The following is a 17,196-nucleotide window of genomic DNA, read 5'->3' on the forward strand; positions in this document are numbered from 1 at the left end:
TAACCCTTCTACACACTGATCGTTGTTTTCGAATGTTGAAACTCTGATAGATTACTCTGGCCTGCGTCGTCATCATGATCGTTTAGCTATTCCTGTAGAGCTCTATCGCATCTCCACAGCATTACACATCATTGTTGTATGTTTGTTTCGTCAGGGTGTGGATGACATGGGTATTGGTGATTAAAAGCGTCTCTGTTTGTCTGACGATTACGGAAAGCGCTTACTGAACTCTGCTGGTTGAATCCGGCAGTGTGAACAAGCTACGTGTAATATTTGATTAAAAATGGCTGAAAGGAAAGCCAATGCCCCGAGCTCCAGCGCTAACCTGCTGTTTTCCACAACTCCAGAATTTAATTTTAATCTTCCATTTATTCCTGTCAGTCAAGCAACGGATCCAGCAGTCTTATCCGGAGGTAAGAGAAAGCGCAGGAGCTGGAGATGGAAGCGGTAGGGGGTAAGCAGTGATGCTAGGCTAGCTGCTCGGGTGAGCTAACTGATGACGAGTCTGGAAGGTTCTGTTTTTTCAGACATGTCATATATGTCACTGTGAGACATTTCCCAACTATTAAAGCTAGCGGATCATTTTATTGGTCTTATTATTAAGAGAGTATTTTTTTCCGTCCAGAAGAAGCAGCTAATGTTTGTGTACTACCGGTGAGTTTAGCTTGTGGCTAGCTAACGACATGTCAGCTTCTATAGCTGGACCTGAGTATTGTTTTTAAAATGTATTTTTTTTTAAATATTTGACCTCATCTCAAAACATTTTATTTGTAATGAACTCATAAACCTGTAAATATACAGGTTATGGCGCGTAGTTACACTATATTGTCAAAAGTTTTGGGACACCCCTCCAAATCATTGAATTCAGGTGTTAGTCTTGGCCTCTTAGTTCCAGTGAAAGGAACTCTTAATGCTTCAGCATACCAAGACAATTTCATGGTCCCAACTTTGTGGGAACAATTTGGGGATGACCCCTTCCTGTTCCAACATGACTGCACACCAGTGCACAAAGCAAGGTCCATAAAGACATGGATGAGCGAGTTTGGTGTGGAGGAAGTTGACTGGCCTGACCTCAATCTGATAGAACACCTTTGGGATGAGAGACTGTGAGCGTCCAACATCAGTCCCTGACCTCACAAGTGCGCTTCTAGAGGAACGGTTAAAAATTCCCATAAACACACTCCTCAACCTTGTGGAAAGCCTTCTCAGAAGAGTGGAAGCTGTTATAGCTGCATCGGGAGGGCCAACTCTATACTACATTCATGTGCATGTAAAGGCAGACCCAGTTTTGGCCTGTCTCGCAGTGTCTGACTCTTATTCATCCCAAAGGTGTTCTATCAGGTTGAGGTCAGGACTCTGTGCAGGCCAGTCAAGTTCCTCCACACCAAACTCGCTCATCCATGTCTTTATGGACCTTGCTTGTGCACTGGTGTACAGTCATGTTGGAACAGGAATGGGTCATCCCCAAACTGTTCCCACAAAGTTGGGAGCATGAAATTGTCCAAAATGTCTAGGTATGCTGAAGCATTAAGAGTTCCTTTCACTGGAACTAAGGGGCCAAGACTAACACTTGAATTCAATGATTTAGAGGGGTGTCCCAAAACTTATATACTGTATTTAATCTCAAATTTGGGTTTAAAATTCCAATCATGGCAGTACAACACTAGAAATGTTCAGGTAATAAAATACAGAAGGGAAGGAATCCTTTCTGAACCAGTAAATTAGCTGAAATGACAGTAAATTAGCTGAAATGATTCTTTTTTTCTTTTCTGAATTGTAGTAATATATAATTATAAATAAATAATAATTGAAGTATGAATTTAATTAGTCGAATTTGAAATACAGTGCGAGTGTATAAATTATGTCCGTCTGCTTATTCTACAAATAATTTTAAGGTTAGTGTACATGACGATTAAATTGCAAAGTAAAGAAAATAAAATGCAGCATTAAAAACTCAGCTTTATTAAATTCATACACAGTAGCAGGTGGAAGTGGTATCTTTGTGGTTTAGGTGTTTAGGTGCAAGGCCCTTAATGCTCAATTGCTCAGTTTTATAAAATGAGATAAATTGTAAGTCACTCTGAATAAAGGTGTAGCAAATGTAAATATAGCACAAATCCTTTGAAGCAGCAGTGAAGTGTGTATTATTACCATTTCATGGCCTAAGGCTACCAGGTTTGGTCCTGAACTCAGGTTCTGTACTCGTGGTGTATGTATGGGTTTCCTCCCAACTTACAAATACTTGCTGAGAGATGAATTGACATCTCTAAATTGCCTCTAGGTGTGTGTGAGAGTGCTTCTAGTGTTCCACAATGGACTCGTTTCCCATTCAGGGCATATCCCTCTGCCTTGCACTCAGGGTTCCTCAGATTGGCTCCAGATACACTGTGACTCTGACCAGAATAAGCTGTTACTAAAGATAAATGAATGTTTCTGTCATTAATGAATTTGTTTATTTGGAAGTGATTGGAAGATATATTTTGTTCCAATTTTATCCACAGATCATTATTTTTATCTTCAAACCAGATTATTAAATGACTGCTGTGTTGTGTTTCTGTTCTCGTCCAGATGATGCCAGTGAAGTTGGTGAAGAAGACAGCTTTCTTGGTCAGACCTCATCAACAGCACCTCAGCCATCAACTTTAAGCTATTTTACAGCCTCTGGGGGCAACGGGGATCCGTTTGCCTCAATAGGGCCCAAGTCATACCTGCCTCCTGCTTCTACTGTTGGCCCAACAGCTGCTTCTTCACTAGTGTCCACTGCTGCAAGTCTGCCACCAGTTCCCCCGATTTCCCATGTAAACTCTGTGCAGCAGTATGGCAATGCAGTTTACCAGAACCCTGTCAGCACATACACTCCATCACCTAACATGACTGCTGCTCCTCCTCCCCAGGCCAGCCAGCAGTCCTTTAATCCTTATCGACACACAGCCATGAGTAGCAAAGCAAACCCTTATATCATGGCTCCTGAGCTCCAGCAGCAATCTCCTCATCAGACATCACAGCATCTTAATCCATACTCTCAGACCCCTCCGCCTCCCACGTTCCCATCCGCACCCCCAGCATTCACCCAGGTATGCCCGGTTGTTTCTCTTTTAAAGATTTTAAACTGACTAGTTAATACAGTGTGAATGAAAACGACTTCAGTCTTTATGAATGAATGACTGGAACGTTATGAGTTTAAATATTTCTTGTTTGAAATAGAGTAATAAATAAGTGGGTGGAAATTTAAAAATATATTTTTGTATTTTTTTTTTTTTTCCATTTCAGGATTTTAAAAATTGTAGATGTTCAACTTGAGTCAGGTTTTCAGATTTTTTTTGAACAAGATCCAGTATTCCTTTTTATAGTGATGTAGTGTTATAGAGTACAGTGGAAGATTTATTTTGCCATATTACCCACTCCTAGACGTACATCTTTGGGTTCATTACAGTACTTGATGTTACTCACTTAATCTGTTTACACTGTTAAGAAAGGCCTTTCTGTTTCACCAAGACGTCATTTTTCCAAGGAGTTCTACCCATGTCCTCAGTATCCTGCTGTGTTTCTCTGCAGCCTCCCCCTCCACAGGTTCCTCCCCCACCTTCAGGACCCCATATGGCAGGACCTGTGGTTCCAGCCAACCCCATGATGCAATTCCCCTCTAATGTCTATGAGCCTGTTCAGCCTCACTGGTTCTACTGCAAACTAGTGGAGTCCAAGTCAGTTTGGCTTCCCTTCAGTCTCTTGGATTCCATGCGTTTGGAGGAGACTTTTAATTCTGGTAAGAAGGACATAGTTGCAATATTATGCTTATTTCCTTGGTGTAGGCCTGTTTTTCTCAGTACTGCATATTTTCAGTTACACACTTGGAAGGCGTGTTAAGAAATGTTGGATACAGTTCAGAAAATCCCTGATGTTTCAGACGAGTTATTTTTATGATTGTTGTATTGTTTATTATGCACGCATGCTGTTCTCACAGCTTGGCGGATTTCTGCTATCGTGTGTGTGTGTGTGTGTGTGTGTTACATTTATGTATCTTCCATCTCTGTATTTCTGAACAAAAAATATTTGAGTTTTACTTTACTTTCACTTCATTTGATTCATTTTAATTATACACTGTATGACACCGAATAAATAAACAAAAAAGTTTTGAATTTTATCCCAATAAGTGTCCTTAGGGGGGGAAAGCTGTGTAGCCCTATTCTGATGGGATGGGACTGATATTTCACATGCCTCCTCTGTGATAAAACTCATGTCCAGATGGTATTTAAACTATTTATACAACACATAACAAGGACACTGGTGAGACTCCACTAAAGCCTTTCTTTTTTGTGATTCATGAAGTGGCAGCACTAGATGAGTAATTATGCTGAATAATAGCGGAAAAAAACTCCACTTTTTTCCAAAGCAGAAGTCACAAACGCGTCTATCCGGATATGACTAAAAGAATTAGACCACCAAAGTAATTTAGTCCATAATTTTATAAGGGGAGGAGGTAGATATAAACAGACATGCTGATCTGGATGGAAAAATGTCAGCGCAGCAGCTGCAAATGATGGAATCATTGCAGATCCCCATTTAATTTGGATCCCATCCGAACAGGGCTTATGCCATATATCATTGATGATAAAATCATATTATAAAATTATACAGTGTTCATTATTAAGCTAGAGTTAAGCTAGTGGTAGTTGGGACTATTTGTTCTCTCATGTTAATCAGTATTGTAGGAATACATATTTCCCTGTAATGTAATCATTCTTTTTGATCAAAGATTGATTCAGTCCAATTTTAATATCTCAGTCCAGCCAGACCCGGAGAGTGTGATAGTGAGTACAGATGGTGCACGATATGATGTCCAGCTTTATGACCGCACTCGCACTGCTGTGTATTGGGAGGAGGAGCCAACTGAGGTGCGCCGCTGTTCCTGGTTTTACAAAGGAGACAATGACAGCCGCTTTATCCCCTATTCAGAGGAGTTCAGTGACAAACTGGAGGTATTTCACATCACTGAAATGCTTTCTTGTTGAGTTCAGTAGTGTTGTTTTTTATTGTTTCTGTATTCCGATTCTTTGTATATATTTTAGATTGTACTATAGTAAGAGAAGTGTGTGAGACTATGCAAATATTTGTCACTTTCAACAGGCAGAATATAAGAAAGCCGTTTGCACTAATCAGTGGCACCGACGGCTGGAATTTCCTTCAGGGGAAACAATTGTGATGCATAATCCAAAGGTATGCTGCTCATATTAGTCTTCCACACTCATGCCAAAAAGGAACTTCTTTTAAAGGAAATTTAAAGGATGTTTATGGAAAATACCACTGGTGCACATTTCAGGTGATAGTACAGTTTCAGCCAACTGCCACGCCTGATGAATGGGGCACGACACAGGATGGTCAGACTCGGCCCAGAGTGGTGAAGAGGGGAGTGGATGATGACCATGATGACATTCCTGATGGTGAGTGGAACCGTTTATTCACTCAATTCCTTTAGTCACTCACGTTTTTAAAATTCAGTGCTGCAGTCTGACACACTGCTTTATCTGTATTGCTTTTCAGTGCAGGAGGAGGTTCTAGATATGCCAGTATTTTGTACATATCACTGTTGGTCTGCATCCTAGCGCTTAGTATTAAACTGCTATAGGGTGCAACTGGCTTGTGAACAAGTTACTTAAAACTGTTAATCTTTTAACTAAACTTATAAAGGACATTGCAGTCTTTCCCCCAATACATTGCAGCACATACCACATTGCAATCTCTTTCCTAGGTGAAATGCCACAAGTGGACCATCTGGTGTTTATGGTGCATGGCATTGGCCCAGTCTGTGATCTCCGATTCAGGAGCATGGTGGAGTGTGGTAAGAGCCAAAAGCTGTGTAGCCAACTTATTTTTATAGCCAAGTTGGCTGACGGTATTAAACTCTAATAAGTCAGACAGACTTTGCTTTTATTTCTCTCTTTCTGGTCAGGAATGTGCAAAGTAGACAATAAGTACCTTTATTGGAGCTATTGTAAGGGATTTGTCATGGAATAACCATAAAAACTATTTGTGTGTGTGTGTGTGTTCCCAACGGCTCACAGTGGATGACTTCCGCAGTGTATCCCTGAAGCTGCTGCAGAGTCATTTTAAGAAGGCTCTGGATGAGCATGTTATAAGTCGTGTGGAGTTTCTGCCTGTGCACTGGCACACCGCCCTGCATGGAGATGCCACAGGAGTGGACAGGTTCAAGCATTTGTTTTTAGATGCAACTCAAGTGTGCAATAATGTACAGATATTCACATTAATGTTTTAAACATCTAAATGTTTTTAATGTTTTAAACCCCTGCACAAATTAGTCTTCCTTTAACATCCCAGACATATATATATATATATATATATATATATATATATATATATATATATAGCAAAATGGTGTCTAGTGACTAAAAAACTGACATTGTAAATAAATAATATTTGTGCAGTTCAGTGAGTTCTGCCAAACTCACTGAAATATGAGATTTCTTTCTTGCTTTAGGCGGATAAAGAAGATCACCCTGCCCAGCACTGTGCGCCTGCGACACTTTACCAATGAAACCCTCTTAGATGTTCTATTCTACAACAGCCCAACCTATTGCCAGACCATCATGGACACCGTGGCTTTTGAGATTAACCGACTTTATGCACTGTTCATGCAGAGAAACCCAAATTTTAAAGGGGCTGTGTCAGTGGCTGGACACAGTCTAGGTATATAAATCTCTCTCCTGCATGAATAACCTACTTTTGTGAAACAATTTATTTCCTTTATTCTGTAGTTATATAGAACCACTGAACATTCTCAGTCTACTTTTGCATTATTGTAACCTCTAATTGTTCTACTTGTAGGCTCTTTGATACTTTTTGACCTACTGTCTAATCAGAAGAACCCATCTTCTGCCTCAACTCCAAATGGAAATGCTCAGCCTGAAGCTAAACAGGTATTTCAGATTATTTAAGATCAGGTAATTGAATTCAAACTTTTCACTGAATATCACAGCCATGATTAGACTGTTCATGGGTAGAAAATACCCATGTTTTATTCCTTGAGAATAATTATGTGTGACTCCTTTACTTTTTCTGAGGGCTATGATACTGTATGTGTTGTGAACTGGTGTAGAGCATCAACTCTACCTCACTGCACCTTTTGGAATATTTGGCAATGGCCATGTCTCGTATCGAGATGGCTGAGCCGTCTCACTTCTATCAGTCATCTTTTAGATGCCTCTGGACTGCATACTATTTGTGGAATGGTATAGTTGGTATGTGACTCAAATCAGATTAAAAAAAAGTTTGAAGTTGGTGAAAAGGCCATCATCATAATGCAACAGTTTTCCAAACATAATCAGCACAATCTACTGCTCATGTTTCAGCAAAGGCACAGTGTGAGGAAAAATGAGCTTTTGTCATTATCTGTGTTGCACAGTTGAGTAACATGGTTGTGAGATCACATGAGTACACAAGCAGAAATCTGTTAGACTTATTCACATCCTGACAGATGGAATACAGAGGAATACACTGAGAATTGAAGCCCTAGTTATATATACAAGCAAAAACTGGCATGTTAATAATCATTAATGGTTACTGTGTGGATGAGGCAGGGTGGGACCGAAACCACTTGAATGTGTGTACTGTCTTACCCAGGCTAAAAATTACACCAGGGATTTGTGTTAAAGACATGATGCATAAATTCTTTTTGCTGTGATTGGGGACCTTCCCCTAAGCTTACTTGCTTCAGCACAAGTGTGAATGAATGCCTTTTTTTGTAATAGGTGAGTCCTCCTGTCTCTCAGGCCAGTGAGGTCTTTAGCCCGGTTGCAGAAGAGGAAGCAAAAGAGGAAGAAGAGGAGACCGCCAATCTGTCATCTATTCTGGAGGAGCTGGGCCTGTCTGAGTACCTCAGCACATTTGAGCAGGAGAAGATTGATGTTGAGTCACTGGTAAGTCGCAAGCTGTCACTGGTTACTTGTGCATTTATTCATTTTCTATGCCAGCTTATGCTGTCATTCTCTCTCTCCTTCTGTCTTTCCTTCTCTGCAGCTTATGTGCACAGTGGATGATTTGAAAGAAATGGGTATTCCTTTGGGGCCCCGCAAGAAGATTGCAAAGTTTGTTAAAGAAAAAGCAGTAAAGCAGGTAAAAAAATATTTTCTGTAAAGCAGGTGCATTTGTGAGTTCTAGCTATTGCAAATGTTTTAAACCCAGTTGTTTTCTTTGTCATTTTCAGGCTGCAGCAGACAAAGTTGTAGCTAAAGAAGACATTAAAGAAGTTTCAACCCCTCAACACACTGAATCAGTCACAACTGTTGCCAGATCCAAGGTTCCAGTGGGCAGGCTTATGTCCTCCATGCATGTGGATTACAACTGCTTTGAAACTGGCACTGGGCAGGTAAACTTCTAGGCCTATATTTATATGATTATGACCAAAGTTCCTAGCACATCCATATACATTATTACTATCCATGTTGGCAGCCCTGCTGAAAGCTTACTGTAAAATATTAGCTCAGATTTATTACCTTGTTACTACAGGAAGTGTTTTTCCCACACACATATTATACAAGTGGCATATTGCCACTTTTTAAAAGCACAGTAGTTATTCATCTGTTTATAAAAATAGCATGAACGAAGATAGATAGTGAAGTTAGGAGGAAGTAAAGAACGGGAACTAACAAGCTCGAAGAAACTGACCTGCTAAAGCTCCTCCTTCCCTGAGAAAGTTGCCTGATGTATTTAAAACTCAGTGTTTCAGGGCTATAGTAAAGTATGTAACCATAACTCCACATGATCTGAGCCCTTCAAATTTCTTTTATTTTGTTAGCAGTTCTTAGAATTTTTTTTAATTGCATTTTTTTGTAGGTGTCTGTGGTGTATCATGCTCTGGACTTCAACCCTGTCAATTTCTTCGCACTTGGCTCTCCAATTGGCATGTTTCTGACAGTGCGAGGGGTGGAGAAACTCGAGGACAGCTACCAGCTACCCACCTGCCAAGGCTTCTTTAACATTTATCATCCAGTATGTTACAACACATCCTAATATATTTTGCTTTGTCATCACAGAATTTAGCAGATATTTTGCATGCAATGCCTTTATGAATTCAGTTTTTGAGCTTTGCTTCAAGCACACTTTCAACTTACATTTGAGACAATCAAACGTTTTAATTTTGAACCCCCAGCTTTCATCCACATGCATGTCCAATGACACTTATGAGATTCATTTAAAATTATTTTTTTAAATGGAAATTGGGTCTGTGCCAGATAGCTGATTAGCTAAAAACAAAATGTTCTCTGTTCTCAGTTGGATCCAGTGGCATACAGGATTGAGCCCATGATTTTACCTGATATAGAACTGGAACCGGTTTTGATTCCTCATCATAAAGGGAGGAAAAGGCTTCATCTTGGTATGTTTGACAAAATGATTTGTATTTTCCATTGCCTAGATCTCATTAAAATGGACAATACCAAATTTTGCATATCTCTTATTTTATTCAGAATTAAAGGAGAGTCTGTCCAGGATGGGTTCTGACTTGAAGCAGGGCTTCATCAGTTCTTTAAAGACTGCGTGGCAGACTCTACATGATTTTGCTCGTGCTCATACCTCCTCCACAAAGCTGCATGAACAGCTGGCTATAGTGGCCAGTCAAATAAAAGAGGAAGAGGAAATGCAAAAAGAAGGTGAGTTTGAGAAAGTGTGCAGAACGTTGAGTTTTGAAGACCTCATGTGTGTTGATGTACAACTAAAATGTTCTCTGCATGGGTCTGAGTGAATGTTGATTATTCAAATGTGTGTGTGTATAGTTGACAAACTAGATATGGAGACTCCTGAGCCTGCAAAGGAGGAAGAGACTCGGGTGAAGGTGGGCATGCTGAATGGAGGACGTCGCATTGATTATGTCCTGCAAGAGAAACCCATTGAGAGCTTTAATGAATATCTCTTTGCTCTCCAAAGTCACCTGTGTTACTGGTATGTGGCATACACTGTAATGTCTATTCATATAAGAAAATATGTATATATATTTCTTTACTGACTATCTCCTTTATTCCTTTCCAGGGAATCTGAGGACACAGCTTTGTTCTTCCTTAAAGAGATTTATAAGACCATGGACATATGGCCAGAGCAAATGGCACACTGATGTGATAACTAAAAAAAAATAAAGCACATAAAAAGCTCATTTTAAACCGTTTTGAACTTTCTAGGAGAAACCGACTCTGCAGTTTAATCTTTTTTTTTAATTTCCTATTTTTGATTTTCTTGTATAAATAAGAATACATAAGTATTATTCTATATATATCTTAAATTAAGAAACTGAGAATTATAGAGTGGTGTTAAGTTCCACCATACATCAGCATTTTTATAGAGCTGTGAAAGACTGATTTATGGTTCATCAGACCTCGTGAATCATGGTAGTTACAAAAACTTTACTGCATTAGGTAGGAAAGCAAGTCTGTCCAATGTAACCAAGATCCATAATCCACACATTAAACTGATTTTGTTCAACACGTGTACCTGTGACATTTGGCGTACTATAAAAAAAAAAAAGGTTTTGACAGTGGAAATGGTTACAAACAGGAATCAACACAAAGCTTAAAGATTGCTGTCCCTCTTTATTAAAAAAAAAACAAACAAAAGGATTGAGAAGTTTAGTCTCCACGATTGCATTGTGCTGTCGTTTTAGATGCTACAGATGCCAGCCTTGTATTAGTAGCCTCTACTGTGTAAGTGATAAAAACATCCTCAATAGAAACTAAGTGGCTACTGGGTGTTAACAGTGGTCAGCAGTTCAATACTCTTCAGATATATTCAAAATCAGTTTGTATAAAGTAAGCATTTACCCACTTCATCTAAACTGACCACCACAGTGTAATGCTGCACTGCTTCACTGGCTGAATCTGACAGTTGCGGAATTGTCACTCGGCATACTGTCATGTACAAAACGGTTTAATCCACTTTTGTATCATTCCTCATAGCATTTTGTTCATATCCTTTTACAACTGATTGTCTCTTTCAGCTGCGCCTTTAAAAAAAAAAAAAAAAACTGTGGCTCTTTTCCACAGCACGCATAATTTTGATAGTAAAAGCAATAAAAATGTATGCAACAGTATGTTAAACAATAGCATTAAAAATAAGTGTATGATAACCAGAAACAGGACTAGTTTCAGGCTACGAATGTGCCTGAACATAAAAGCACCAACTCAATTGGTCATTTTAAATAAACAAGAACAAAAGTGTTAAATGGACCATCAGAAAGATGAATAACATGGTCATCGCAGCAGCCTTCACACAAAATGTGTTAAACACTTCATTCATACACTTCTCCAACCATATCCGTTCACAGATGATCCTTGGGACTTTGTTTTTTAATTAATAAAATATCTTCTGTATCATTTCAGAAAATACGTAATGTAGCAAGAGCTAGACAAATCTCAGCTTGCTAAATTCTGCCCTGCTGAAATGCACTGATACTGTGCTTACTGTGAGCAAGTTTACTGTAACCGTCTCAATCCTCTGCCCTGCTCTGGCTTTTGTAGGCCTGCTTGCGGAGGTGGTTTTCGATCTCCTCGCGGAACACCAACATGCCCAAATGAGAGTGAGAAGCTTCGTTCATAGCTTTGGACTGGATGCACATGCGGTATTGTTCTGGCGTTAACTCGTCTGCGCATAGTTTCTCATGCCACAGGTGGAAGAGACCCGAAACTGGTGTCCGCATCACTATCAGCTCGCTCCTCAGGTACTTCCTGTACAAATGGACATCCTCCACTCCCCATCCCTTCACTTCCAAATCAAATCCTCCTAGAGTGATCGTCAGAAAATGATGCCATATAAAAACAACATTTACTTAAAATCAGATAAGGTTAGTCAGTTGAATAGCAGCTCACCGATAGTGAGGAAGTCCGAGCGATACTGACACGTCATGCCAAATCCAAAGTCTCTCCAGAATCCAGCATCTTTTTTATGAATCTGTAAATGATGTAACAGGCTTTAGAATATTAAATACTAGTTTATGCGATCCAAAAGATAAAGGGAATGGGAAATAAAAAAGATCTGGCTACATACCAACTGATGTTCAATGGGTGGAGCCAATTCAAGATTTCCATATACTATGGCAGGATTGTATAAACTAAACACTACTGGATAGAACACTCGTTTCCCTTTAGCAGAAAGAAAATGGGTTAACGTACAGAGGAGGATAAACTACAACAGAATAATCAATATGCTGTCTATTATAGTATAAGGCAATATTAATCGAATCAAGGTTTTTAAAATCCCAAGACAACAAAACCCTAAAATCGCTCATCTCTATGCTATTACTAGCCAATTATCCTGAAGGTGATAGACACAAGCACATTTATTTTTAAATTACGTACCGGGGGCTGTATTGAGACGGCACGTTTCGAGGAACTCGAATGTGAAATAAATATCTACATCACAGAAAAACATTAACACATCAGTCTCTTTCTTCCATGCATGAGCACCAATGTCCAATCCTCTGCCACGGGAAAACTCCTCGTCCACAGGGATAAGAGTGTAGTTCGTGAAATTCTCCTCACTGAGAAAATTGAAGGAAAACAAAATTGACAAATGAATGCAAATAATGTTAATAATAAATGGACATCCTTTGAGTTTGATGAACTGTGGATTATTTGGTTATATCAACCTGTATACTGAGAACAGAAATGTGGTACAACACAAACCTGGATATTTTTCGTAAGGAAGAGGTCACCTCTTCCAAGCCCTCTTCCCCAAAGTAGACAACTGTAAGATGCACTCGCTTGTCCTGATGTATACACACCTCCCTATAGAAAGAAAATGCATATTAAAGTAATTATTACTGAAGTAACTATCTGATTTTCTATTAAAAAAATACCTTTTTGCAGTCATAAACAGTAATAAGTATTAAAGCAAAGTTAAGAGAGAAAAAAAAGCCACATCGAAAGGCACAATCTACATCGCACGAGACTCTGAAAATCTAAATCTGCTTGTTTATACTCCTCTACAGTTTTATCTAGTCTGTAACTTAATGTACAGACTTTATTCCACAATGCTTACCTGAAGTTGTGCAGAAATTGAATAAAAGCTTCTGTTCTGCCTGACAGAGGCACTATAATATTAATAATTGTGCTGCCTGTGTCCAAAGATGTGCTCCTCACTTTCATTAATGGACCAAATGGACGGAAGAGAGTAACATGACGATATTCGTGTGAATTTTCCTTCGCAAAGTACAGCTCGTACTGTGTGCCTTTGTCCCGCTCGGTCCTGTAAAGCCCTAAAAAAGCATAAAGATTGCATAAAAGTTCAATGTTTTGACCAGTACAGTTTAAACCTTTACAGTATTTTTAAAACACAAATATACATATGTTCACTGACACAAACATTGCCCTAGACCCTTCAAAAAGTTCAAACTTCTTACCCTCGACAAAGTGGCTTTCTGTGAAGGTCTGCCTCTGCATGGGGATGTCCTCCTCCTGGCCGTCCTCTTCATCAGGGTTGTTCAGAACATCTAGACCTGCCTCTATCACCTCCACCAGCTCATCTCGCCTGTCCTTTCGTACAGGCTTTTCCTCAGGATGCCGAGTGAGACCCATCTCCAGCTGATAAACCTTTGTTGTTGTGAAACTTTCAAAGGGCACTAAAGCGTATTCACTAGGAAGCCTTGCTCCTGTATTCACCTCAGCCTTATCAATCTGTGAATGCAGGAATTCCAACAGGTCACTCGGTTCCTGATCTTTGCCATCAACCAAACCTTGTAGTCCAGGGCCTTCTTTTCTCTCTTGCAGGCTCTTCAGCTTGTCATTCATCTCCTGCAACTCCTGTTTAAGCTGCGCAATCTGCCTCTTGAGGCTGGCTGCTCGGCTGAGGTGCCGCTCCTCTTGCTCCTGGAGCAGTGCCTGATAATATTCTTTTCCATAAGGTTCCCCTCCGAGACCAGGCAACCCATGGCTCACATCTGCAGGCGGTGTACATTCCAGCAAGTAGGCAAAGAAGAAGAAGACAAGGAGCAAAAATATACCCAGAAGGAGCCAGCGCACCCGGCCTTGCAGTGGCAACCCTCGCCTGGGCATAGCGGGGAGAGGCACACAGGACTCCTAATCAGCCACACATCTTCAGGTCTGCTCTGGCAAAACCTCACTTTATGCAGAGACAGGTTTAGTCCATGACGCATTTATAACGACTTCATTTTGCGTTTGGTGTAAAAGAGAAAGCGCGAGTAGAGAGTGCTGCGAAGTTACACTTCTGCAGTCATGCTGCATTCCTAAAGCATTTCAGTGTTCATACTCAGATTCCTCAAAGTAGTGTGAAAGTACTGTTGGCAAAGCCTCTTCATATTTACCTTGATCCAAATCAACAGGAACGTGCCATCTGGAAAATATGATGAATATTTTATTCCCCCATTAGAATAAACAAAATTGTTTAAAAAAAAAAAAAACCCTACTTTTTTAACCCTTATGTTTTGTTTTCAGTTTATCCCCTTAGCTTGAAGCTTGGCTCATTTTCTATCCTGAACATGAATACATTTATTTTTGGTGCATATGTCATACCTCCAGCTTTTCATAAAGCTTATTTTCAGGTCATTCTGATCCTAGAACAAATCAGATTTTCTGAAGTGGCTACTTTTCAGTTCACACCAATTGCTTTTTTTCACAAATAAACCAAAAAAAGGTGAATTCCCTCCCAGTTAAAACATAGATTAAAGCCATATCTCTTCAGGCAGCGTACACATAATACATCCCATAACCTTGTGCTCCAGTACATCTGATTAAATGCACATTATCATCTAGTGCTTGCTAATATTATGAACAGCAGCTACGCTAATTCCCTTCCACTTCTTTCCCTTTTTTTCCTAACCCATCCCGAGGCATCTAGAGATTGTGCCAGCTCCAGTAGACCTTCAGTGAGAAGAGGCCAACCCTGTGAGGATTCTGCTTTGTTAAGATTTTGGGTATTTAAAGTGAAGATGCCAACCCTATGTGGACTTTAAGGACAACAACTTGCTAATTAATACACACAATAACATTCTACATATAATGTATCTGCATCACACAACTCCAGCTGACTGTATATGACTATAGAAAGGACCTTGTTCATAATTACACTCTCCAGTGTTTATAATAATAATAATGATAATAATATTAATTTATAATCACACTCTCCGGTGTTTCTAATAACAATAATAATTTATAATCAGTCTCTGGTGTTTATAATAATAATAATAATAATAATAATAATAATAATAATAATAATAATTTATAATCACACTCTCTGGTGTTTCTAATAATTTATAATAACACTCCTGTGTTTATAATAATAATTTCTAATCACACTCTCCGGTGTTTATAATAATAATAAAAATTTCTAATCACACTCTCCGATATTTCTAATAACAATAATAATTTATAATCACAGTCTCTGGTGTTTATAATAATAATAATAATAATAATAATAATAATAATTTATAATCACACTCTCTGGTGTTTCTAATAATTTATAATAACACTCCTGTGTTTATAATAATAATTTCTAATCACACTCTCCGGTGTTTATAATAATAATAATAAAAATTTCTAATCACACTCTCCGGTATTTCTAATAACAATAATAATTTATAATCACAGTCTCTGGTGTTTATAATAATAATAATAATAATAATAATTTATAATCACACTCTCTGGTGTTTCTAATAATTTATAATAACACTCCTGTGTTTATAATAATAATTTATAATCACACTCTCCGGTGTTTATAATAATAATAAAAATTTCTAATCACACTCTCCGGTATTTCTAATAACAATAATAATTTATAATCACACCCTCCGGTATTTCTAATAATAATAATTTCTAATCACACTCTCCGGTATTTCTAATAACAATAATAATTTATAATCACACTCTCCGGTATTTCTAATAACAATAATAATTTATAATCACACCCTCCGGTATTTCTAATAATAATAATTTCTAATCACACTCTCCGGTATTTCTAATAACAATAATAATTTATAATCACACCCTCCGGTATTTCTAATAACAATAATAATTTATAATCACACCCTCCGGTATTTCTAATAATAATAATTTCTAATCACACTCTCCGGTATTTCTAATAACAATAATAATTTATAATCACACTCTCCGGTATTTCTAATAACAATAATAATTTATAATCACACTGTCCAGTGTTTATAATCATGAGGACGATTCCTCTCATGGTTTCTTCTTCATAAAGGAGTTTTTCCTAGCCACAGTCACCTTAGGCTTGCTCACTAGGGATGATTTTGTCTAACATTAATCCAGGACTTTTGCACTATGTTTCTTATGTCCTGTAAAGCTATATGGAGAGACAATGCCCTTTGTTAAAGGCGCTATACAAATCCATTGGAAATGAAGTGAACTCTACCTTACATCACCTTTGTGTCTGATTACACAACGCTATTAATAAACGCAGGTAAAAGGCACGAGAAGTTTGTTTTTATCTTTGCTGTTTCACAAAACATAATGCATACAAGGTTTCTCATTTTAAACACTATTATCAGTCTCAGCCCACGGAAGTCAACATGCACTTTAAACACTATCCCGAACACAAAGGTTAAATGTGCAGCAAAGACACAGTATGGTGTTAGGGAGGAAATAACCTGTATTGAAGATGTTACTCTTTGCAATGAGACAACTCGAGACACAATAGTGAGCAACATCAGGAGTGTATCCTTTAGCTAATGCCGGATTGCTCTGATAAAGATGCTTTAGAGGATGATGAACTAATTAGAGACAGAAGTAACGCTTCACAGTAATTCCTACGTCAGCAACTTTCTCCAGCAGACTCTACAAATTGATCCAAGCCAGGCGCACAGAAACACACTGTGTGAGCCTTATGATCATTCATAAACAATCAAAACTCTAACAGTGGAACAGCACGAGCTGCCTCTCCTGTTAACGAGAACGCCAAGTAAAGAAAAGATGAAAGGATGGAGGGATGCATGCGTTATGTTCCGCGAGCTGGAAATGTTCAAAGCTGAACTTATTTCCTTTTGCGGAAGAATAAAACAGAAGCGGTTACATTTGCTCACCTTCATGCTATATATATTCCGGGTGACTTTTATGTGAAGAATGCGCGTGCAGGAATCGCCTTTGCAAAACAAACGGGAGAAGTAAACGCCACGGGGCAGAAAACACGGAAGCACAGCCCGAGCAACGGCTTCCGGTTGTTGTTGTG

The 17,196-nt window shown here is 38.8% G+C and overlaps 2 protein-coding genes across 2 annotated transcripts; one reads left to right on the forward strand and one right to left on the reverse strand.

Moving 5' to 3' along the window:
- Positions 1-213: 213 nt before the first annotated feature.
- Positions 214-10,166, forward strand: sec23ip (SEC23 interacting protein). Its single transcript, XM_058385837.1, has 18 exons — positions 214-413; positions 2,569-3,074; positions 3,556-3,763; positions 4,783-4,976; positions 5,125-5,214; positions 5,318-5,438; positions 5,747-5,836; positions 6,060-6,201; positions 6,494-6,702; positions 6,841-6,932; positions 7,764-7,931; positions 8,032-8,127; positions 8,219-8,380; positions 8,848-9,003; positions 9,286-9,388; positions 9,480-9,662; positions 9,786-9,951; positions 10,039-10,166. The coding sequence occupies exons 1-18, from the start codon at positions 284-286 to the stop codon at positions 10,118-10,120; spliced, it is 2,898 nt and encodes a 965-aa protein (XP_058241820.1). The 5' UTR covers positions 214-283; the 3' UTR covers positions 10,121-10,166.
- A 427-nt stretch (positions 10,167-10,593) lies between these two features.
- On the reverse strand, positions 10,594-17,191 carry csgalnact2 (chondroitin sulfate N-acetylgalactosaminyltransferase 2). Its single transcript, XM_058385838.1, has 8 exons — positions 17,051-17,191; positions 13,397-14,346; positions 13,036-13,252; positions 12,681-12,782; positions 12,354-12,535; positions 12,043-12,137; positions 11,865-11,946; positions 10,594-11,778 (listed from the first exon to the last, which is right to left on the reverse strand). Exons 2-8 carry the CDS (start codon positions 14,046-14,048, stop codon positions 11,486-11,488), a joined length of 1,623 nt encoding a protein of 540 aa, XP_058241821.1. The 5' UTR covers positions 14,049-14,346; positions 17,051-17,191; the 3' UTR covers positions 10,594-11,485.
- Between the last annotated feature and the right edge of the window lie 5 nt (positions 17,192-17,196).

Source organism: Hemibagrus wyckioides, linkage group LG03, assembly GCF_019097595.1.
Source record: "Hemibagrus wyckioides isolate EC202008001 linkage group LG03, SWU_Hwy_1.0, whole genome shotgun sequence".
Lineage (NCBI taxonomy): Eukaryota > Metazoa > Chordata > Actinopteri > Siluriformes > Bagridae > Hemibagrus > Hemibagrus wyckioides.